Genomic DNA, 24,477 nt, shown 5'->3' with positions numbered 1-24,477 from the left:
AGCAGCTGGACTCACCACCACGGGCTTCCGCCTTGGAGGAATGCGGGCAGCTGTCTCAGATGTCCAAGGGAAACCAGAAATCCAGATTGCTGTGTGAACGCGGCCCGTTGTTACATGCAGACCAGGTGCCTCTGCTCGGGATCTCAGGACCTTGCCTCATCATCCCCTCCTCCTGAACCCGTAACCCACTGAGCCTCGCTGCACGCCCTCTTCTCCCCGGGGCCGGTGACTTCCCCGTAGCTCCATGGCCTCTGTATATGTCCGAGAGGCACCCCCTTCTTTTCTTTGGGGGGATCTGCGCCCTCCTTCCAGCCCAGGAGCTGCTCCCAGGGCAGTGAAGAGGAACTGCGCTGTGTGGAGCAGGGTCCCGCAGTCGGCGCCAGGCTGGCCTAGCAGAGCCAGAGAGAAAGGGGCTGCCTCTGTCGCCACAGGATTTTCCAAGGGTCGCTTCCTTTATTTACACGCACCTAATAGGTCCCACTGTGCCAGGCTGGGAGCTGGGAACAGTTCTAGTGGTGTCAGGGCAGGTCCCTGTCCTCAAGGAGCTCACAGTTTAGCTTTGGAGGGGTAGCGAGCAAACTGCCTCCTTTGGAGGGGTAGATAAATCAACTCACCCATCCTTTGCCCACAATCTCCCAAGACAGAAAGTGCCTAGCAGACTTGAGGTCCCGACACTTGGGTAGCAGGAGCCCTCAGGGAGGCTGGTCTTTGGGGGAGCGGGCAGGAAGCAGGGCTCCACGTCTGAGATGCCCCAGATGTCAGAACGTGAACACCGTGTGCCTTAGGCAAAGAACCGGAATCAGAGTGACTCGGGTGATTCTTGTGAGGTCAGGAGTTCACCTCTATGTCTGCCCCTCTCCTCCTGCTCTGGGGCTGCACTCATGATAAGGGGGTCCTCGGAAGGGGGGATGTTCAGAGTGACTCACGGAGAAGGATCCCAGCTCATGGCAGGGTGTTCCAGAACTGTCTCACCCGGGCCTATACCTTGCCAGGGGGACGGTCATTCCATCCCTGAGGGGCATGGGACTGAATCACAGCTGACCCTTCCCCCTCTGCCTAAGAAGGTGGCTCCCAGGGCCCCTCACCCAGCAAAGCCACAGGGCAGACCACTGCTGGACACTCCAAAGGCCGGCTGGCAGATGGCACAGTCACGGGCCCTTTCTGACCCTGTACCATCTCTTGCCTCAACAGAGAAAAAAAGGTTTCTCTGAACAAGGAAGCTCCCCCAGGAGAGGAAAGAGGGTGTGACAGTTCCCACAGGTAGGGCTTGAGTCTCACTCTGCAGCGCCTACAGCCTTGTGTGGTCTGTGGTCTGCCCTGGGCCACGTAGAAAGGACACCCCTGCCTGTGCCTCCAGGAGCTGCCGTGGAGAGGGGTGCCTGTTGCCCACGAGGGGCTCCTTTAAGGACAGCGAGGCTAGTTCGGATAAAGCGGGGGTGGGGATGTGTGGAGCGGCGTTCTTGTTTTACAGAAGGACGTTCCCTTTTGCCAGAGTGCTCATCCCAGAGGTTCTTGGGATGTACCACGTCTGACCCGCAGAGCCATCCCCACTCCCTGCCCCGCCCCTGTGCATGGGGAGTGGCCTCTTGCTCCAGAGTCAGCTGTCTTTCAATGGAGGCCCATCTGTAGTTGTGGGGTACCATCAGCAATCAGTGATGGTTCAGTGGAGTCCAATTAATAAATGAAACCCACTCTGAGAGCCAACCACTTTGCTGAGAATAACAGCCCTGCTCCTGTCTTAAGGGGCAGCCTCCCGAGAGCTTAAAACCCAAGAGCAAGGACCACCTGCATTGGGGGCTGGGGCGAGGAGCAGGCGTGGAGTGGGGCTGCTGTTGATGGGCTGTTGTCTGGTGAAGTGGGAGACCAGACATTCCCTGCCCCCACCTCGGCTCCTCATTGAGGAGCCCCTGGCCATGTCGTCTTGCCCAGCAATCCCCTGGGAGCTTGGCCACCAGCAGAGAACACTGCACATGGGCTTGGAAAGAAGGGGGTGGGAGAGAGAACGAGGTCAGAGAGGACTACAAGCTTTGCTCTCCTCTCTGACTACTTCCCCCCATGCTCCCAACCCACAGACCTGGGTCAGCCAGCCAGCCCCTCCCCAGACCTGTCCAGGAGCAGCTCATGCCCCCTCCTCTCTCTGTATCCACCCCCTGCCTCCTCCAGGAAACCTCCCCTCCCAGGTCCAGCTCAGGGAGGGTCAGAAACTCGAGAATCCAGCCTTTGCTCATCCTGCTTAGGCGACCGCTGCTGCTAGGGCCAACTCTCCCATCCTGTCCCTGTTGCAGAAGGCGGGGTTGGGGAGCAGCGGTTGGTGTTAGTCTGTGCACTTCAGGGACAGAGGTAGGCCTGAGGCTTGGGAGTCTCGCTGCCTCTTGGCCTTCTGGAGGATGGGGAGCGGGGGGCGCTGGCCTTCCTGACTCAGAGGCCAGCGCGGAGGGTACAAGTACAGGGGAACTGTCCTGCCTTGTCAGAAGAGAATGAGGCCCAATCGCGACACACCTGGCATCTGGCCCGGAACAATCTGAATGTTTTCGTACCTCCGGGTTTCCCTGGTGAGCGAGCAACAGGGCTCTCTGGTCAAAGGTCACAGGGCCTTTCATTCCACCATTATCCACGCAACAGCTCTGCCTGGCACACCTCCCTCTCAGTCTGCCCAACCGTCTCCTTCCCTAGGAGCTTCCAGGAGCAGCACCCCTCTGGCCTTTCAAGATTCAAGGGTCTGCCCAGCCAGGACCCCAGCAGCCCACACAGACCTGAATTGGGGCCCTCTCCTGTCCCCTGATCAGAAATTCTGGGGGCTGCCTGGGATTGGCAGTCAGGACAAGCCACGTGGCCTGTACCCTGGGCTTCCAAAGCCCTGCCTGGGCGAAGGCCAGACCTGGACGGTTGTTCGTCTCTGAGGCTTTGAGGAGTGTGGAAGCCCAAGAAGACAGGCTGTGCAGGTGTAGGTGGCCTTAGAGACCTTGGAGGTGGCTTGAGGGCTGGTAGATGGGGGTGGGATTGGAGATCAGGGAAAGTGTGTGTGTGTGTGCTTGCGTGCAGGGACTGTGGCCCGCAGGCTCCACCCCTGCAGTGTGCCCTGGACAGCAGTCAGAGGACGGCGGAGGGTGGGGGTGGTTCAGGAGCTTGTCCCAGGAGAGCAGGCGGACAGCAGCTCCCCAAGGCCCTGCTAGACCCAGGCCAGGCTCTAGAGATGGGCGGGGGGTGGCATGGGTATCAGTCTTGCAGGCAGGGGGCTGTGTGGAGGCAGGTCCTGGAGAGGACCCTAGGCTCTGAGACTGCAGTGGGGCACCCGAGGTCCCACAGTGGACTTAGGGTCCTAGAACTCAGCCTCCCATGTGCCCAGCTGTGGGCACAGAATAGAGGCTGCGGGCAGGACAGAAGCTGGTCCCTTCTCCAATTCCATGTGAAATCAGAGGCCCTCTAGCTCTTCTGGTTCTAGAATAGCATCAAGGCCCGAAGGAGTCGGCTACGCCAGGAAAAGCCCTCACCCTGACAGGCTCCCTCCACCTGCTAGAAGCTCCCTCCTTGTGGGGGTGCAGCTCTGTCTGGAGTTCTTTCACCCCCCACTCACCTCGCCCTGACCCACCTCTCTGGTGTGTGTCTGAGGGAAGGGAGGGGAGATGCTTGCTTAACTCTTTCTGTGCCTGAATGAAGTCAGCACTGGGTAGGCTCCCTTGGCCTTGCCCATGGTCCTTCCTCTATCCACCTGGCACTCCTCTTGCCAGACATCCAGGAGCTTGTGCACAGAAGGGGGGCGGACAAGAGGCCGAAGATATCAGGAGGATGGGAGACAGGCTGACAAGCTGGTCGTGAGTTCCAGCCGGAATTGTGTCACTGCACTGCTGGTGACAGGTCCCTCCCTCACTCTCAGTTCTGGAACTACCCCCCACCCCCCCACCCCCACCCCCCCACCCCCGGGAAGCCCCCAGGGGGTACAAAAACCTGCATGGTGCAGGAGCGGGTTTGACGTCTGGGGCATAGAAGGACTGGCTTTCTCCTCACACACCTTCCTGGAACACCCCCTCCCTTAGTGCTTCCCTGGAAGAGTGGAGGGGAGCGCCCTGTGGGGGAGGCACAGCAGGCAAGTGAGAGGCTGCTGAGAGCTCTCTGGCCTCTGATTTCAGGGGCGGTTGTCAGGAGAGAGAACCAGGGCACAGAGTGGCAGAAGGAGGGCCGTGAACGGTACCCTCCAAGTCAGCAGAGGACATAGAGCCAGCGGGAGGGACCTGAGGATGGAGCAGGCCCCCCAGCTGTGATGCCTTCTCCTCTCAAGCCTGGCAGCCCCCACGGCAGGCTGGGCCCTGAGTCTGAGGTGGGCTCCAGATCTCTGGGAGCCCCATCCCCTCTCCCCTCAGCCCTGCTTCAACACTCCCCTTTCTGTCCTCTATGTGGCCCTCGGTCAGGTCCCTTTGAGAAACACCCAGGTATTTTACTACCACAAATGAGGAGATGCCTTGTACTGGGTCTCTGTGAGCAGGAGCTTTGCTCTCTTTCTTCCCAGCCCTTACAAGCACCCCAGGAGGGCAGTGCTACTTGAAGAGGGGGCCACTGCAGCTGGGAGAGGGGTGTGACCTGGCTGAGGGGGAACTCTGGGCTCAACACCCAGCTCTGCAGGCCTTCAAAGCCTGTGCCCTTTCTAGGACTTCACACTCGGTCACAGCAGCCAAAGATCCCCACTCATAGATCCCGAGGTGGGGTCACAGTGGGAAGACACCAGGCCTGGGACAATTAAAATTATTGTTATTACTATTATTATTACAAACACTTTATGGTATTGAACAATGTGGCCGGCACCCTACACATATTACTGCACTTCGTGCCCACAACAACCCTGCATCTATCACCCCCACTTCACAGGATGCAGTAAGACACAGCAAGGTTACCTCCTTGCCCGACGTCACACAGCTAGTAAGGGACAGAGCTGGGATTCGGAAGCCAGATGGTCTAAATCGGTCAGGGCAGAAGGGGGTCTCTCAGCAGACCCATGAGCTCAGAGACGGGTCTCCCGCAGGCTTGGTTATCGACAGGCGTAGAGCTGTGACAAGCAGGGAACAAGAAGCCAGGCAGCTGTGTCACTCAAGTCCAGAGGACTGAGGGAGCAGTGATGGCCAGGCGGTCCAGAGGGCTTCACGGAGGAGAGGAACAAGCTGGGCTGGGAAGGGCCACAGGCTGGTGCTGCTAACACAGGGGGCGGATTGGCTCTAAGCTTCTGGGCTGACTCCCATGGCCCACTCTTCCTCTGGGGACTTCTGGGAGGGGGATGGTGAGAACACCATCTCCGCTTCCCACCCTGGTGTGCTATTTGTGCACCCGAGTGTGTGGTGAGGCTCCCGCTGCTGCAGGCTCTCCAAAGGACCCCTTACCTGCGGTTGCTGGACCGCGCGTAGCCCGACACAGAAACCTCCTCACAGGACAGGAGTTAAGTCTCTCACCGAGCTCTTTGAGGGCTCTGGCCTGCGGGGCGCACTGGGATGCAGGGGCCCCAGCTCCCGCCTCACTTTGGGCAGCCCGGCACTGCAGCACCTGCGAGTGCTTGAGGGCCAGAGCCCCCTCACCGCCCCCCGCCGGGGGCCAGCTCCAGGTGCCCCCGCTGTGGGTGCTGCAGGAGGCAGCAGCGTGTGTATGCTTCCTTGACGGTGTTCCGGAGCTGGGGAAGCTGGGCCAGAAGCTTAGGGAAGGGAAGGGCGAAGGCGAGGCCCGCCAGACAGTACGGCACAGCCACCCTGCCCAGAGGCTTCCTCCCGCAGAGCAGGACCTGGAGAAGAGGGTCAGCACAAGGACAGGGAGTCTGCGTACACAGGCGCCTGCTGGGGAGCCTGCCCTGGCGGGAGCAGGAAGTCAGACAGGGAAGGCGTCTCCCCAGCTTCCACCCCACCGGGCTCTGGTGCCTGAGTGCGTGTGAAGGCTTCAGAAGTGGCCAGCACTTGTGACGGCGTGCTCACCCGAGCAGGCAGAGCGGCGGGAGAGAGAGACCTGGCGTCCCCTGGGCCCGGGGTGACATGAGCAGACGGTCTGCCCAGGGAGGAGCTCTTCCTGCCCTGTCCACTCTTTGCTCTGATTTATGGACCGTGGAGTGGGGAGGGGTGCAGAGCAGGCAGGACACCCTTCCTCTAACTCAGCCTGCCCCTCCCCTCCCCTCCCCTCCATAGGAAAACCACATCTAAGGAAGCAAAGGACCAGAACTCCAAGGCAGTCACATCTGTGACCTCGGAGCCTACCACAACCCCCCTCTGGGGGGAAACAGTGCAAGTGGAGGTCCAAGCTGAGGACGCAGGGCGAGAAGGTGAGGCAGGGGGCTGGGTGGGCCTGGCGTGTGCGGAGAGGGCAGGAGTAGCCTCCCTCTGAACTCAGCTGGAAGCCACCTGAACACCTCCTTGCGCTCAGTTAAAAGCACTTTAAAGAAAAAATCATAATCCTGTCATGCCTCATTTACCCAGCCGGCTGGAAAAATGAGTTGTCCTACATAAATGAATTTTCCAGACAATGAAAGCTTGTCTTCTTTATGGCCATTGTTATTATTTTCATGGTGGTTATCACTGCGTTTCCCACTGAAGCGGCATGTTACAGCCTCCTGGCGCATCGCCAGGGTCGCTCAGAGGGGTCACCCCCAGCGGGAGTGGTGTTGCTCCCACTGCTTAGATGGGAACGCTGAGGTTCAGGGAACTTAGGAGACGGGTTCAAGCTCAAGGAATCAGTCGGTGGAGGATGGAGGACTCGGCAGTGCACGCTCTCACTGCCGTTGCAGCATCCTAGCTCTTTCCCTGGAACGGCTTCCCACGCTGCCTCGTCCTCACGGGCACTGCCCACTGCCAACAGTAGTGTTCCTGTGCTCCTGGGGCGGGGTCTACTCTCATAGAAACTGCCTAGTGACCGTCACTCCCCACCCCCAGAAGCTTTTCCAGTCCCCACAGCTCAACAAAGGCCGGGGCACCAGCGTACACACACGTGTGCACTTGTTCCCTCACTGGGCTCAGAGCAGGCAAGAGCTCGGCTGGGCTCCCAGGAGCAGGGCTGGCTGACGCCGGGATTGCCACGGGCGCTGGCATTGGGCCCTCAGCACAGACCCACAGGTGCCAGCTTGTCTCTGGTCTTCTCCCATCTTGTAGGTGATCCCTCTCTCACAGGGCAGGTTTTTCTTCTCCCCTTGAAACCTCACCAAACCTCACAAAGAGCAGAAAGCCAGCTGCTAAGGACAGGGAAAGGCAGAGAGGAAAAGACTGAACAGGGACATCTATAAAAGGGAAAGAGGCTAGTTCTGGGTCAAGCCAGAGGATTTTTTTTTTCCACCGTAAAGGAGCAGGTGGGGCTGGTGGGATGATACGAGAAAACGTGGAGGAGGGAAAGGCTGACCTGGGAATTCATGCACCCGTGTGCATGTCTTGTGAATGTCTGCGTGCTCGTTCATGTGTAAGTGTGAACATTGTGTGTGTGTGTGTGAAAAGGTGCTTGTAGCTGTGCCTGTAGGCATGCATGTGTGTAGTGGGGTTGGTGTATGCATGATCTGTGGCTGATGGGAAGTTCGGGGTTGTGGAGAGTGAACGTGGACTGGGATCCTGCCCTGGACTGTGCACATCTGGGGCTACACAAGAAAGGATGTGATGGGCAGCCCTGGGCCTACCTGCGCGGCAGAGAGGGAAGCCACACTCACTGTAGGAAGGACAGGAGGTGGGGGCCCTCCTGGGCAGGCAGGGAATGTTGGCAGATGCCTCTCTGCACACTGAAGTAGCTGGATGCTCCCTGGAAATGGTTGCTGTGGTGACATCTGCAGAAGGGGTGGGGGAGACGTCCAAGAGGTGGGGGAAGGCCAGGAGGTAACTCAGTGATGTGTTAATGAAACGCAGAGGGGAGTTGCAGATTCTGTGTCAGGGCCAAGGCTGGCTGCAGAAACGGCTTAGTTTATTGGCCACACAAAGGACAGTGCGCTGCTGAGGGGCTCAGCGCCCAGAGAAGAAGCGTGCTCGCAGCGTGCAGACGAGAACAGGGAGGGATGTAACAGGGGAGTGATGACACCCCATTTCCCCCATCGCAGCTCACCTGCTGGCTGCCCACACAGAGACCGAGCAAGGGGGAGAAAGGCGGGGTGCTCACCCCTTGTTCGGCCAGCTGGATTTGGGGACTCAGGGCCCATGTGTGGTGGCCATGAAGAGCTGCAGCCTCCACAGCTACTGCCGCAGCTTTGGCTGGAAACCCTGGAATCCCCCAGCTGAGTCTTTTCAGTAGGCTTAGGGCTCGGTGAACGTATGCAGTGCTACAGATGGTTCATGAGGAGGGAAATCGTAACAACTACGAGGAGCATTTGCTTAGAATTTTATGGCTTGAAAAACATTCCCCTCCCTATAACACGATTAGGAGAGGGACAGGGTTTTTCTTTTGTGAAGTTTTAACATTTTGTAGAGCAGGAACAAGAAGCTCAGAGACAGTAAGTGACTGGCTAAATGTCACAGAGCAGTGTGTGTGTTGGTACTAGAACCCAGCTCTGCTGACTTCAACCCCCTTGCCTTACTCTACTTTCTTCCAGGCATCCTCACATCCCTTTGGGGCCCATTTCCCCCCTGAGCGCGGCCAGCTTTGAGGGAACTTGGCAAGTGTCTTTCCCTGTGTCCAGGGTAGCGGTGGGGAGAAGAAAGAAAGCAAGAGTAATCAGCAAAACCCCCAGCTTTCATTCCCACCCCCTCCTCCAAATGACGAACCCAGCTCCAAGTGGCCCAACAGTGCTGGGCTCCCACAAGGCCTAGCCCACAGAGTGGGCAGCTGTCTCTGGTCCTGAAATGTCATCTCAGAAAGAGGGGCAGAAGGCAAGGGGCTTCCCAAGAGCTGTCCACCTTGGTCCTCTGCCTCATTCTTCTCTAGACCTCCTCCTATCTCCTTCCCTCTTCCACCTCCCCCAATCCTCGGCTCTCCCCCTCCACCCTCCTCCTTCCCTCCCTCCCCATCTCCTCTTCCTCTCCAAATCAGACTTCCGGAGTAGGAAAACACCTCAGGAGTCGCCATACCCAGCCCCTCCCATCAGCCGTTTACGACTGTGTGCTGCGGGTCAAGTTCCATAACCTCCATGAGGCCCAGTGTCCACACTTTAAAAACAGAGGTGGTGGTTCCTACGTAAAGGGGGGGTGGAGGGACTTGCTGGGGTAACGGCTCAGGAGCTCCTGTCCACACGTCTAGCGCACAGTAGGTGTTCACAAAATAGTGTGCCGTGATTACTTCCAGGTCATTGGTGCTCTCCTCAGAGTTCATCCCAAATTTCATGCATTTTATGGCAAAGGGCAGTTTCTTTGGAGGGAGTTTTCTGGGTGGCACCTCATTCTTAGTGTTTAGGCTTCATTTACTTGGAGTAGACTTTCATCGGTATTCGTACTGAAGATTTCTTGAGCAGGTCTCTTTCCCCCATGTGCAAATGTGAGAGATAACCCCTGGCTGAGGAGTGGGTGACAGTGTTCGTGACCAAGGGCGGAGCCTCATTCCTGGGAAGGGGCGCTATTCCTGCTCGCTTATGTGTCTCTGCTCCCGCACGTGTGTGTCTGCTGCCAAGGCAGGCTGGGCTCAGCTCTGCACGTGTCCCTCCTGGGCCGGGGTTTCTCAGCCACAGGAGAGAATGGCATCTTTGGGTTCTGCCAGCACTTATCATAGAGCCTTGTCCTATGCAGGGGCTCAGACAGCACTTGTGAAGCGTGCCTGTGTGTCTTCCACACGTGTGCATGAGTGTGGACTCCTCAGTGTGGCTCCTGCTCCCCCATTCTCAGCAATGCCTCCCGCCTCAGTGGGAGGGATGGTGGTCAGCTGAGCCTGATCCTGTGCCCACTTTTCCTCTCTCCAGACGTGGTCCTCAAGGTGGTGGACAACAACACACAGGAGGAGCTCTCGTCCTACCAAATCCCCATCAAGTACCTGCGTGTCTTCCACCCCTACCATTTTGAACTGGTGGAGGTGAGTCAGAGCCCTGAGCTCTGGCCCACGTGGACCTGGGACGGGTAGGGAGAGAGCCCCTAGCGACCCCTCCGCCCCCCGCCCCCCCGCTCAGAGCACCCGTGCGTACCCTGCAGTGTGACAAGTCTCGACCATGTGGGGCTCAGGAAACACAGCTCCTGGCAGGCAGACAGGAGTGATATCCGTAAAAATGTGTAGTTCTCCAATTCATCTTCATAAAACAGCCCGACTGGCATAAAAGAGCTGCCGCATTAAATGAATACACCAGCTGAAGGTGCATTCTGATCTCATGCATGTTGAAAGAGTGGGTATGTATCTAAACATCAAAGCAATACAGTATTTACGAAGCACCTGCTGTGGTCCAGATCCTGGGCCAGACGCTCTGCACACCATCTCTAGTCCTCGAGACGAGTTGTATTTTGCGTACATAGGACTGGACCGAGGAGAGAGGAATCCTCTCATCCTGAGTCACAGAGCATGTGAGTCCCAGAATCGGGGTGAACCCAGGTCACGCTGTCTCCCAGACCAGTTCTCTCTGTGCTGCTTCCACATGCTACCTTGGCAGGAGGCCCCAAGAGAGTCGGGGTATGTGTGAGATAATGTGTTCCCTGGAAGTCACCCATATAGTGGGCCTCAGGCCCCTCATCTTGTGATCTGAACCTCCCGGGCGAGCTCCCCTGCCCACCCCCTCTTCCCAGGGCTAATGGGTGGAAAGGAGAATTTACTCCCTCATTGTTCAAGTACTTGTTGTACCTACTGAGTGCCAGGCACTGGATCAGAGGTGGGCAGAAGCTTCATTTCCCCCTCCTCTGCTGCGCACCCCAGACTCCCACAGTGGTTTAGAGTAAAGAGCAATGTGAAGTTGGATTGTTTGGGTTCCGCTCTCAGGGCTTCTGCTTGCAAGCTGTATATCCACAGGAAGCACTTAAGCCCCAGGCCTCCATTCCTCCTCAACAAAATTAAGACAACATACCCTCTAGCGTAGCCATTTGGAGGATCAAGTGCAATCATGGGCATAAAGCACCTAGCAAGGAGCTCAGCACATAGTAGGGGCTCAGCTCAGGCTAGTTCCCCTCCCCTCTCCCTTTTCCAAGCCCTGGTTCTTTCTTTCTCTTTCTTTCCTTCTTTCTTTCCCTTCCTTCCTTCCTTCCTTCCTTCCTTCCTTCCTTCCTTCCTTCCTTCCTTCCTTCCTTCTTTCCTTTTAATTTTTAAAGATTTTTTTTTTTTTTTTAGGAGGGAGAAGGGAAAGGAGGGAGAAAGAGAGGGAGAGAAACATTGATTGGTTGCCTCTTGCACGTGCCCCAGCTGGGATCAAACCCACAACCCAGGCATGTGCCCAGACTGGGAATCAGTCCGGCGACCTTTTGCTTTGCTGGACGATGCCCAACCAACTGAGCCACCCTAGTCAGGGCCTGACCTCCTTTCCAAGCGATTCCTCAACCATGACCTCAGGGGTCTGGACCTTCCTTAAGCCCCGAGGAGAGCCCCACACTCAGGGCCTCAGGATGGGACAGGGAAGCCAAGCCCAGAGAGGTTAGAGACTCACCTGGCAGACTCAGCACTTCAGCTGTAGTTCTGGGAGCATCACCCAGGCCTCCTGGCTCCCTTTCCAGGCCTTGTTATCACATCTTTACAGACAGAGCCAGCAGGCCGTGGTCCTTGTGAGGGCGATGAAATATTCCAATAGACAAGGGAAGATTCATCGTATTGATCTCCTTGGAAGGGCTCACGGGGACCCTTTAATCACTGGCTCGGCGCCCCAGTGGAGCAATGCCAGTGCTCGTCTGCAGCGGGCTAGATTTATGGCCAAGGTCTGCCCCTCAGTCACGCTCCTCTGTGTGTGTCTTCTTCCCTGGCCCGGTCTCCAGCCCACCGAGACTGGGAAAGCTGATGAAGCCACTGCCAAGACACAAGTGTACGCAACAGTTGTCCGGAAGGGCAGCTTCCTTCCCCGCTGCATCGGCTGTGACCACACAGCTCTGGAGGTGCTGGACTGGGCCCTTGGGGTGGGGCAGGGCAGGGGGGAAGGGGCCAAGCTGTGACAGGCTCCAGGCCTGGCCCTTGGCTACCTCTGGCTGGCCTGACAGTGTGGGGCAGAGGTATCTGGGGAAGAAATAAAGAAGTGAAAAGCAACTGGGCCTTTCAAAAATAGCCTAAGTGGCTTGTGAAAAGCTAGGATGGCAGGGCCAATGGAGATGGAGATGAGAGTAACGTTGCCTAACACTTCCCAGTGCTTTCCAGGCATGCAGCCCTGCCCTGGCCGTGCCTGCCCTCGCTCTGTTCCCCGAACACCATCAGGGAGTGCGCAGGGAGGACGTGGCTCCCAAAGCCCGACGTCTGCCTGAATCTCATCAGAGCAGGAAAAGCAACCCCCACCTTTGCTCACATCTCCTGATTGTTCTCTCCTATCCTGCCCCCTGGAGTAGTGACCCCTAACCTAGAGCCTCATCCCCCCAGCAAAAGTGTTAGGGCCACCCCACATTTCCTCGAGTCCTGTTTCTGAAGAACTTTGGTCAGTCTAATTAGGTATTCATTCATTCATTCATTCATCCATCCATTCAACAACTATTTATGGAGCCTCTTCCATAAGGAGGCCATGGCCAGGTCCTGCCTCCACACATACCCCCACCAGCACCCCTAGGCTTTTCACAGCCCCAGGGAGACTATGATGGTCCAGGAAGATGTGGTCCAGGGATCTAACCCCCTCCCTTTCCCCTTACCCTTCACTCTGCCCAGGGGTGACAGGTCCGAATCCAGCCTTGGCCTGAGCATGATCAGGGTGGAGCCAGGGGGCCCAAGCTTCGGGCTACCCCTGCACCAACACGGGGGCTGTGATCCTCCGTCCCACTGTGAGCTGGCAGGGCAAGAAGCATTTTCAGTCCCTTTCCACAGCTGGGGACACGGCCCACACATCTGCTTCCCCTTTGCCCCCTCCCCCCGTGGATGGCAGCGAGTATCCGACCTGCCGACACCCTCTGCTCCTACCCACCCCCTCCTCGCGCTTCTCTCACGTCCTCTCCTGAGCGTGCCAGTAGCTGCGCACAGAATAGCTTGCCTGCGGGGGGCCCACCGTGGATCTGCCCCACCCTCACCCTGTAGAATAGGGGCCCCTCTGCCCTCCGTCACCCTGCCCACACCCCTGCCCCAGCGTAGATGTCCCCTCACTCCCCCACAGCCTCCCAAGGGCAGACCAGAGAGCAAATGGCTCCTGTGACTCACGGGGCTGCCATGGGCAGGCCTGGCGGGGCAGCCGTCTCACTCACACCGGCCCACTCAGCCCAGAACAGTGGTGACTTAGTTCCCCTCAGGCCCCCCTCTTGGCCCTTAGACCTGCTGAAGTCCCTGTGAGCAATACAATCCCACAGCACTCCAGGGGAACCCCTCAGGCCCAGACCCCACCCCCATCCAAACTTGGAAATGCCATCATCAGAGATTTCATCCTTTGAATTCAGTGAAGGGGCTCAGTCTCCAGTGACAGCTGAAAGGCCCTAAGCACTATTGGAAACCTGATAAAGCTCACACCTGTGTGGAGTTAGCTGGCAGCCAGCTGTGATGGGTCCTGGCCGAGGGGCTTAGGAGAGGGTGCTGGGGGGGAGGGAAGGAGAAAAGGAAGAGGGGTCCAGAATAAGTCCCCACTCCTAGACCCCTTCCTCCCATTGAAGGTCAGAGCTAGAAGGACCAGGGAGAGCATGGCTAGCCCCTCAGTGTACAACATGGGACACTGGGGACCAGACTGGAGCAGGGACTGGCCATGGTGACCTAGTGAACTAGACAGAGTGAGTGGCAGAGCTGGCGTAGAACTGCATTAAGGACCCCCACCCAGCCCCTCCCTGCAGCCTCTGCCCGTCTCCTCCTCCATCCCCTCCCAGATCTCTATGGTTCTGTCTCTCTCACCCTCATAAACACAGTCAGCTTCTTCCTCCCCCTTTCTCCTTCGTCAATGGCACTCACTTATTCTACAAACGCACGTGCGGCTTCTACTCTGGGCCAGGCGCTTTTGCTAGAAGCCGATGTGCAGCAAGTCAGTGAGGCAGATACCGAGGTATGTCCCTGCCCCTGGGGAGGCTGGGCTCTATCTAGCCTAGGAAACAGATAGGAAAGCAATGAGAATAAACACAAGCTGCAATGAGTGCTACGGACGAGGCCATCCAGGGGCTGAGGGAATGGGGTGGCTACTCCAGTAAGAGTAGAGCGGTGACGTTTAATCTCCAAAGGAACAGAAGGAGTTGCCACTGAGTCAGTGGGGGGGGGGGGGGGGGGAGTCTAGGCAAAGGGATCAGCACGTGCAAAGACCCTGAGGCAGAACCAAGTGAGGCGCGTAAGCGGGTGACACCAAAGAGACTGGAGCAGAAAGAGGAGCACGGGGACTAGCAGGAGACCTGGGCCAAGGGGCAGACAGGCCAGTTTGTGCAGGCCTGGCACCTGCTCCGGTTAGAATTGAATGAATGGTGAGAATGACAACATTCAGCCTAAGGGCGGGGTGGGGCGCAGTCTTTGCAGGGTCTCCAGCAGGAGAATGACATAATCCAATTTATTTTTAAGAAGGTAGTTTTTGCCACTGTGTATCAAACTGCCTGGGAAAGGCGATGGATTGGGGGCAGGAGTAGAAGCAGAGGGGGGTCAGTGAGGGGTCAGAGAAGTAAAAGAAGCCACCAGAATCTCAGCTCGGGGGAGTTGGGTGAGGATTGAGGGGATAATGGGAGCCCATAGGTGGATGAGGGGTGAGGGCCTGGGGAGGATCAGAAGCTGCTTGGGACGGCAGTGGAGGTATGTGGGACAGTGTCCGTGTCTTCTGCCCCTGCCCACGCAATGCCTGGCACAGGGCAGCCTTGAGCAGAGAGAAGACCCTGGTGAGGCAGGAGCAGGCGGGAGCAGGTGCAGAAGCCTGGAGGCAGGAATGAATCCATTGTTGGAAAGAAAGATGGCAGGCGGGAGGGCCACCTGGGGCTCACCTGCCTCGTCTCTTCCCCAGGTCTTTCTTCGGGGAATCAACGAGCCCCTAGTCAACAACCCCAGCCCCATGGTGGTCATTGCCCGGGTGGTTCCCAACTTCAGGGACTTTAAGTGAGTAAGGCCCAAGTGGTGTGAGCAAGGAGGGTGGGGAGGACAGAGGATGGAGGTGGGGGTGGCTAGAAGCCTGCCCTCCCCATGAGGCCCTTCAAGCCTCTCCACTGGGACTGAGGTCCCAGGAAGCTGCCCACAGTCCCTGGAAGGGGGCAACTCAGACCCCTTCTGAGAGCAGGCTGGTAGGAGCAGCGTAATAGGAAGAAAGGGGGTCCTCAGCCCTTCCAGATGTACCTCCTCATTTCATGCCCACCATAACCATAGTCCCCCCTCTCACTCGAGTTCGGGGCCAAGGTGGTTCACCAGTTGGTGCTTGTCTCCAAAGGACGCAGCCTAAGGCTCATCTCAGAATTTCATGAGCTTTAGCCCTGCCTCGGGGTCCCCTCCCTTCCCCTCCTGAAAGTCTCCCTGGCCCCAGCCCTGGCTCATTCCCTTTCCCCCAGACCTCTTTTTGGGTTTGGGGTGTTCACAGTCCTCAGGAGGGGACTCAGGCCAGTTCGGCCACTGGAGATCACACAGTGCGAGCAGCTCCACCGTGAACACACGCCCTCTGCGTCAGCACCATCTCCTGGGGCTGCCTGCCTCTGTCACAAATTCTGAAGGCCTGTGAGCCCTCCTTGCTGGTTGGAGGAATGAAGATAATGAGTGCGCTCACTCCCAGCCCTCCTATGAGCTCAGAGAGCTCAGGTGTGCGTGCGCACACACGCACACACACCCCTGAATCCCACTCCTGCAGCCTCTGTGCTCCCCAAGCCTAAACCAGGATTCCCCCCGTGGGGTGGGTCGTTCTGGCAAGGTCTTCCAAAGGTGAGGCGGGGATGCAAGGCCCATTTTAGAGCTGGGCAGCGAGGCATTCGGATGTGGCCAAGGCTGCAGTAAGGCAGGGGGAAGGGAACCTGGGAGCTGCAGCCCATCCCCTAACCAAGACGAGCTTTCCCGAGGCCCAGCTAGTGCTCAAAAGGACCACAGTCCCTCATCTGTCCTAGGTAGGCCACTGCACCTTCCTCTCTCACATCAGTCCAGAGTCCACTCGGGGGCCCTTGGCTGCCAGGCTTGGACACCTGGAGCGCTCCTGTCCTTACCCCTGTCCCCTTGCCTTCCCAGGGTCAGTCAGATGAATCAGGACCCAGCCTCCCTGGGGCTGCCCATCACCCCGCTCTCCTTCCCTATCCCATCCGTGATCAACTTCGACGTTCCTCAGGTCACCCAGAACGGGTGCCCTCAGGTATGGCTCCTTCCCTCCTCCTTTCTCTCACTGGTTCGGACCTCTGGTAACTCACCCACGCGTTCATTCGGTCAGTCACTCAGTCGGGTAGCTGCCTGCCGCGTGCCCAGGGCTGGGCCGTCTGTGCTGCGGGGAAGGCGCCCACAGGGAGCGAGCTCTCGGTCTGGTGAAAAGGTGAAACATCAGCACAAGATAACGTGTAATCTAACAACAAACCAGGAGGGATTGTCAGAGCTGTAAAAATCAGAGGAGAAGAGACAGAAAAAGACAAATACTGCGATTCCACTTACATGTGGTACCTAGAGTGGGCAAATTCAGAAAGACAGAAAGTCGGACAATGGCTGCCAGGGGCTGGGGGTGGGGCGGCAGGGAGAATGGGGACTCAGTGTTTAATGGTACGGAGTTTCTGTCTGGGGTGTGGAAACAGTTCTGGAAACAGATAGCAGTGGGAGTTACACAACATTGTGAATGTCCTCCACGTCACTGAACTGTGTGCTTAGAAGGGGTTAAAAGGATACATTTTATGTTGTGTACATTTCACCACGATTTTTTTAAAAAGGGTTTTAATTAGAGATGAGGGAGATATGAAGCCTGGGCATCCAGATACAGGACTCGAGTTTGCTTGGTTTTTTAAGCTTTTATTTATTTTTAGAGAGAGGGGGAAGAAGAGAGGCAGAGAAACATCAGTGTGTGGTTGCCTCTCACATACCCGCTACTGGGGGCCTGGCCTGCAGCCCAGGCATGTGCCCTGACTGCGAATCGAACCGGCAGCCCTTTGGTTCACAGGCCAGCGCTCAATCCACTGACCCACACCAGCCAGGGCAGGACTTGGGTTTCTAGTAGGGAGATTTGGTGCAGATTGGGAACGAGAGCACAGTTGTAGGGGTGGGGATGCAGGTCGGGTTGGAGAGAAGGCCGTAGGCCTCAGTCACGTCTGGGTGTGTTAGGGAGGGGCACGCAGGGTACAGCTGGGTCCAGACAAATGGCCAGATTCACTTTTTCCCGTGGTCTTCACTGCAGCAGGAGCTTGTCCTACATGATGGTCCCAGAATTCCTCGGGGCCTTAAAGAAGGCAGGGGTGCTGGGGAAGTCCTTCCTGTTGTCTGCCCACCGACGTTCATGCCTGACGTGGCAAATAGAGGATAAGGCATCCCTTCGGAGCCCCAACCTTTATTTAAAGGCAAAGACATTTGAAGAAGGCTCAGACATGGACAAGAGTGATAGTGGTGGGGAGGGGTGGAACTAAGGGGGGCCCTGGGGACAGAGGCTTCAAACCCAAACCAATCCTTGGCCTGATTTCCCCAGAGTCATCTCACACATGGCCCTGCATTTGCCCAGAAAATAATAAACCAATCAGCAGGCAGTCCCAAGGGGCCAGAGGCACTGGTTGCTTTAATGAGTGAGCCCCACCCTACCCCCAGCCTTCTCTGGCTGCCTTTGCTGCCTAACTGGCCTTGGTGGGGGAGGTACCCTCACTACAGAGAATTGCCCCCCCACCCCCGTGCCGCTTGCACGTGTGGGACTCAAGGCCAGAGGTCCCGCCGTGGCAGAACACTTATTGAAGGCTGCCCGATGCCATAGCAGCAGGGCCATGGGAGAGCTTGCCAGCAGCCGGCGCCGATTTGCCTAGGCGCCGGCAGTGAGAGGCGAGCTTCTGTGCTACAAGGTGGAAAGGGGGGGTGATGCGGGTCCCGCGGGCTGGGGTCCGTGTGCTGTGGCAGCAATGGACAAACTCACACGGACTCCCGAGTCCTATGGAGGAAAAGGGACGGCACGGCCACTCTCTCAGAGGAGAGCACCCCGACCCTTAACTGGACAGTCTTTTATTGCTATTCTGGGCACATTACATTGAGGATGGTCCTCATTTACTATGCACAGGTTCACTTTATGTGGTTCCAGAAAACAAAGGAGAGGATGTTGCTAATTACATCAAGAATGAGGGATATTTGCAAATGTAAAGGGAAAAGTGGTTGAACTGGTTACACTCCTCCTTGGAAGGTTTAGCATAGATTTTAGGAAGTTACTTTAAAGATATGCAGTAAATGTTTGCTGCCTCAAGTCAGGGGGAGGGAGTTTTGGCAAAAAGCAAGTCTCAAAGCGGCCTAGGTACAATGCAGGCCCGATTCCCCACGGGAGAACCTGTCCGTGGGTGTGGGTCCTGTGTGCCGGACCTCACTCCCCACTGGCTTTTCCGAGTGGGAGCCAGGTCCATGCCATGTAGAACAGTCTCCTATAAGTGGGTTCCATCCCTCTCAGAGCTGCCCCTCCCCTGGTCCCAAATGCCCCCTCTGGGGCCAGCCTGGCCATTGCCCTTGTTGCATTTGGCTAGAAGTAGCAGGAACCCCAACTCACACGGACTTAAATTCTAAGGAGATTTATTGTCACACAACGCAAGAGTCCCCCATAGAGGATGCTGCCAGAATTGGTCAATGTGTCAGCTCGGCAGTATCTCCAAGGACTCAGGATCTTTCCAACACCCCTGAATTGCTGTCTTCAGCTGGCAAGCAACTCGTGCACGCAAAACTTGCCCAGCATCCCATCTAGACACGACCAAGGCCAGAGGAAGAGGGCTTTCATGAGGAACTTGAAACCTCCTTTGCAGCCCCTGGCAGACCACCCCTCTCCTCTCATTGGCCAGAATTGGGTCACGTGCATTTCTCAGCCATTAACTGAGGAGGGATGTGGCATCACCTTGCCAGTAGCTAAAGCAGGCAGGTACGGAGAAGGGGGCCACCTGGCCCAACATGCATGGTGTCGGCTGGGAGGAAGGAGGGGAATGGTTGAGAGGCAGGTGGTCCTCCGAGTCTGCTCACCCCTCTTGGAACCTGGTAATGATGGCAAAACCTGAGCTCTGATGAGTCTGCTGGACCCAGCACAGGGGGGACTTAGGACTTACTCCAACCCTGCACCTGGCACATTTGAGGGGAGACATTGCCCTACAGGCTGCTCCTATTGGCCTGGCCTCCTTCAGAGCTTAGGCAGAGCTCTTGACAGATGAAACACAGCAGTGGTGAGAGGACGTGCCTGTGCCCAGCGTCATCTCGTCCTGGCTCAGCCGCCCACAGCCAGTCTGTACCCAAGCTCTCATGGGCCTTCTTGTCTACCCACAGATCCTGCCCTAGTGCTGGCCATTGTCGAAGCCTCCACTCAGCCCCTCACAACCATCTGGTGAGAAGCAGCCACAATGACCCCTTGCCTAGGGCTAGGCCCTTCCCCTGGACCCCTTGTCCCTGTCACCGACAGGACAACACCCTCTGTCAGCCAGATACACAGCCTCATTCCCTCCAGCCTCCTGGCTCGCTGCTCCCCTCCTCATGGGCATTCTCTAGTCTCACTGGGTGACCAGCTGTCCGCTCCCACTCCCAGTCTTCGCCTCTGCTCTGCTCTGAGCCTGAATGGTCCCCCTCCACCAATACCCCAGCTCCCACAACCCACATGTGCTTAGGCCTCTTCACGGATCATGGAGGGGTGTGTGTCTTACCCCCTTGGGAGGCAATGAGCTCCAGAGAGGAGCAGGCTCTGGTTCTAGCTCCCCCATATACCCTGCAGCACCCCAGAGGCATGTAACATGGAGAAGCCCCCAGCCAACATTTGCTGAGTTCAATTGAATTAAACTTTCACCCTCAGAGCAAAACACCTATTGTCTCCTTCAGCCCTCACAACAGCTTACTGAGGTGGCGAGCACTCAACATTCGACAGTGACAAATCTAAGATCTAGAGGAGGGGAAAGGACTTGCCTAAGGTCACACAGCAAGGCTGAGGTTGAGACAGACCCAGGCCCCAAGCCAAGGCATCCGAGCTCCCCCGAGACCCCACTCAGCACCAGTTATTGGCAGCTACTCTTCCCAGATGGCCACACATGCCTGAGCAGAGCAGGCAGCAGCGGGCGTGGGTGTGGGTAAGATGGGCCCTGAGAAAGGGAAGAAGGGACCATGGGCCAAGTGAGGAAGACTCCGTCCATCTCCAGGGAAGGCAGGTCTGCCTAGCGGCTAGGGGTTAATGGCTTTGCTGAAGATTAACAAAATCCCTTAATTCCGTGGCCCATGGTCTTTCCTGTTAGCACCTGTGGACACTGGCTTCCCCTCCCCTCCCAGCCCCTCACACGTGCCGCCAGCACCTGCACTGGCATCCTGGCATCCGACTCTGAAGGTGCTCTGGCCTCGATTCCTTCCTTGATTCCTCGCTCCCCACCCCACTCCCTGCCCACTATGCACATGAGAGAAGCTGACCTTCCCTCCCCAGTTCTGGGTCTGAAGGGATCTTTCCTGGGGATGCACCCTGGGAGACCATTCAGGGAAGGAGCTGTCCGTATGCGGCAGGCAGACACCATTTCTTGCTTTGCAGACTTCATGCAGGCACATGAACAGACCACGGAGAGGACAGCCAGCATCCATTAAATACTCCTCTCTCAGAGCAGAAGCAACAGACAGGCAGCAGGGGGGCTGAGTCGCTGTCCTTTAGTGCCCCAGTCTGTGTGTGGCAGACGGCCCAGGCTACGTGGATGCCCCTCTGGCACCCGGGAGAATGGGATAGCGTTGGGGCGGGCACGGTTTGGGGATCAATCCCGAAACATCAGTCCCAGGTGCCACAGAACCAAGAAGCAGCTTCTCTGGCCTGGCCCGATGGCCGAGTGGCTGCAGCCTGCTCTCAAGAACACGCCCATTACCCCAGTCACTGTCCCTGTGTGCAGGCCCCCAGCGTGACTATAACCCGTGTCCCAAGGGGTAGGGACGGGCAGACACAGCTGGGTCTCAGGCCGGGCCTTGGAGAGCTGGAGCAGGCCCATTAGTGTGACAAGCATCAGGGCCCTGCCGCCACAGGGGGAGCAGACCCACACCGAGGATTTGCAATCCCACATCAATAGCTCCTGGAGCGGGGGGTGCATTGGTGCTGACCTTTCGAGTGATGACTGATTCCCGCAGGGGAATGGGGGGCGGGAGCAGCTGCCACTGTTGCTGACAGCCATGGCGGGGGGCAGAGGCAAGACAGCCCCTTGGACAGTCTGCAAAGATGACCGCCAGCCCATCCCTGTGACAGGGTGGTGGGACTGCCTGCTGGGGTTATAAGCTGACACTTCCCCCATCCCAGCCTTCACCAAAGCTCGACCTCGTCCACCCGGAGTCCCTCGTCGTGCCAGGCATCCTCCACCCAAGCCATGCTTGGTGCCACCTCCACATTTTTGTGGGGGCTGTTTTCCCACCCAGAAGGCCTTCCTCTCTCCATCACCTTCCCAATCAATCTTCCTTCTAAGCCTTCTGCTGGTCCTTCTTCCCACAGAATGGCTTTTCTGACCACCCCCAAAAGTCTCATACAGCCCTTTACTTGGAGGCTATTGGTGATGCGGTCTTGTTTCATTGTTTAAACAGTACTCACATGATGATGCGCCAGCTGCCGGCTTAATGTGTCGTCCAGTCCCCTGAAAGTCTGATGACGAACTGCTGTGGCCTCTGCAAGGGACTGGGAAACCCGTGGGGGGCAGAGAAGGGCTGGTGATGTAGAGGTCATGTCCCGTTTGGCCTCTATGACACCACCAGCCACGGGTGTAAACATTGGTGCAACTCTTTTTTTTTTTTAATTAAAGATTTTATTTATTTATTTTTAGAGAGAGGGGAAGGGAGGGAGAAAGAAAGGGAGAGAGACGTCTATGGGTGAATCAGTTGCCTCTCGCGCACTGCCAACCGGGGGCCTGGCCCACAGCCCAGGCATGTGCCCTGACCAGGGATCAAACCAGTGACCTTTCGATTTGCAGGGCGGTGCCCAACCCACTGAGCCACGCCGGTCAGGGCACATGGATGCCACCTTCTAGGAAAACAGTCTACCCACAATGAATCCAGTGCCTTAAAATATGTGTTTCCTTTAACTCAGATTTCTATTTTGGGACCTAAGGAAATCATTTGAGATACAGAAATATGTGTCAAAGAATGGTCAATACAGTGTCTTTATAGGAAAAAACACAGGGAGGGCGGGACCAGGGCACCGGAACGGGACAGAACACTCAGCCACCAGGGTCGTGGGGACAAGTGACACCCTGCGGGTATGTTTAGGTTTTCACGTTAAATGAAAGAGGCAGGACATCAGACTAACAATTACATACAAAACAGGCATAGGAAAAAGCTAGGAGAATGTACTGGCTTATGAACAGTTGTCTTTAGTATAGGAATTTAGGGGGTTTTTTTTCATCTTTCTATTTTTCTGTATTTTCCCAAATTTATTGATTAAGTCGTGTGCTGCTTTTATAATTGAGACAAACATGGGTGACACGTATGCGAGGTCCATCCAGAAGGCATCCAGCCACGCGCTATGAAAAATAGAGACATTTATTGAAGAAGATACAAAATACAAGAAACGTTGTACACAGGACAATGACACCTCAGTCCCCTTCAAAGTAGGCACCTTGGGACCTCACACAGTTCTCCTAATTGCCATGAGCTGCCCCATCTTATTTTCCTAAATCTCACTGATCGTCTGAAATCTCTTCCCTTTCAAAGGTGATTTACTGTGGGGAAAAGCCAGAAGTCGCAGGGCACCAAATCTGGGCTGTAGGGGGGCTGAGTCACCTGGGTGATTTCATGTTTTGCCAAAAACCCTGCATGAGACGTGATGCATGAGTGGGCACGTTGTCGTGATGAAGCTGCCAGTCCCCAGTTGCCCATAGCTGCGGCCTTCCAAATCATCCAAATAGTTTCCGCAGAGGAATGTTCAAGCTTAATGCAAATTTGATTCAGATTCATTGCTGTATTAGCTCAGTCATTTCAAATGTGACAGCCACACGGTACACATGCTCACTCAACAGCGTCTACCACCCCCACTGACTAGTACAGTGAAGTCATCACTGTTTACACATTCACATTCCAGTCCACTCTCCTTGGCTGCCAGGTTACATCGATGTCATGCAAACCATTCTCATTATATTGATAATGGTTGGACTTTTCCCAGAAAGACCTTGTAGACATGCCCACAACCCAGTATCTGGACATCTCTTGTTTGGGGAGAAGCTATGGCTCCCCCATCTGCTCCACCTTCTCCTTTCAGCTGTCCAAGCCCGGGGGATCCCCGGAGCTGCCCCTGTGGAATCAGTCCTTCCTCTTCCAAGGCCGAGATGGAGCCACCAACTTCTCAGAAGACACTGCCCTGGTGCTGGAGTACTACCCCTTAACTTCAAGTAAGTGCTCCTGGTGCCACGCCAGGGCGGCTGTGCCTCAGGACAGGTATGAAAGGATTCTCAGTCCATCCTGCCTCTGCCTCCTGGGGGGGTGGGTTCCAGGGCAATCTCCCAGTTCATGCAGACGGCAGGGGAGCGCCAGGCCGGCTGCCTTGTCCAAATGACAGCTTGTGGGGACGGGCCCTATTCCTACACTGGCTCCATGAGTTTCTACTGCACCACCACCCCTCCCCATGCGCCCACCAGTGAGGTGGGTGGAGGTGGAGGCTTCAGGGCAAGGAGCCTAGGGGGCGAGGAGGAGATAGATTCGGAAAACAGCTGATCCACAGTCTTCAGTCCACACTGGAAGACTGAAGCCCTCAAGGAACAGGGACAAGGGAACTCCATGTAAATACCCAGAGACACGAAGGTGGTTAGAGCTGGACTTAAACTCAGGAAGCCCTGAAGAGCAGGGAAGGAGGAGGATATCTGTGCGAGCAAAGGCGGGAGGTGGGTGGCGAAGGATGGGAGAATTAAGTGTTGGGTACCGAAGGACAAGGCCCAGGTGGGGCCTCAGATGCGGGAATCCGAGAAGCCTGGGGTGGAGACTTTTGCGGGAGCCCCAGCTGATCCGGCCCCGCCCTGCCCCACCGTCCCCACAGTGAAAGCTGGTGAGTCGTGGACCCTCGGCAAGCCCCTCGGTGTCTCCGTGTTGCCGCTGAAGAGCCATCTGTACCACAAGATGCTGACGGGGAAGGGCCTGAATGGGTTACGAGTGGAGAGGCTCCCCATCACCGTGAGTCTCCGACCTTGGCAGGTCCACCCGGCCCCACGCGGCCCCATCCTGCCCCTCTTTGCCTCGCCAGCACCAGCAAATCTGGCTTTGCCAGCAGCTTCCAGCAGGGCCCACCCACCATGCAGGCTGACCACTGTCCGGTGTGAGGAGTTCCCCGGACACCAAAAGTCAGTCTTACTCTTGGGCTGGTGATGGAATGGCACCAGAGCAACTTGGGAAGAAGCACAGGGATGCCCCATAGGACAGCAGCAAGAGCTCAGGCCTCTAACCAGCCAGACCCGGGTTCAAATTCTGACTTGCCCTAGTGCTCAGTGCAGAAGCTGG

At 56.7% G+C, this 24,477-nt stretch overlaps 1 protein-coding gene across 1 annotated transcript in view; it reads left to right on the top strand.

Annotated features, from left to right (window-relative positions):
- Positions 1 to 24,477, top strand: part of CCDC33 (coiled-coil domain containing 33) — a 108,794-nt gene that overhangs the window by 30,494 nt on the left and 53,823 nt on the right. Inside the window, exons 3-9 of the mRNA XM_053928207.1 lie at positions 6,153 to 6,286; positions 9,818 to 9,927; positions 11,796 to 11,912; positions 14,900 to 14,991; positions 16,096 to 16,216; positions 23,249 to 23,378; positions 24,020 to 24,153. Coding sequence (XP_053784182.1) covers positions 6,153 to 6,286; positions 9,818 to 9,927; positions 11,796 to 11,912; positions 14,900 to 14,991; positions 16,096 to 16,216; positions 23,249 to 23,378; positions 24,020 to 24,153 — 838 coding nt within the window. The remainder of the gene's footprint in view (positions 1 to 6,152; positions 6,287 to 9,817; positions 9,928 to 11,795; positions 11,913 to 14,899; positions 14,992 to 16,095; positions 16,217 to 23,248; positions 23,379 to 24,019; positions 24,154 to 24,477) is intronic.

This window comes from Desmodus rotundus, chromosome 7 (assembly GCF_022682495.2).
Source record: "Desmodus rotundus isolate HL8 chromosome 7, HLdesRot8A.1, whole genome shotgun sequence".
In the NCBI taxonomy this organism is placed as follows: Eukaryota; Metazoa; Chordata; class Mammalia; order Chiroptera; family Phyllostomidae; genus Desmodus; species Desmodus rotundus.
The sequence above is the reverse complement of the archived record's forward strand: the minus strand, read 5'-3'. Positions and strand labels throughout refer to the sequence as shown.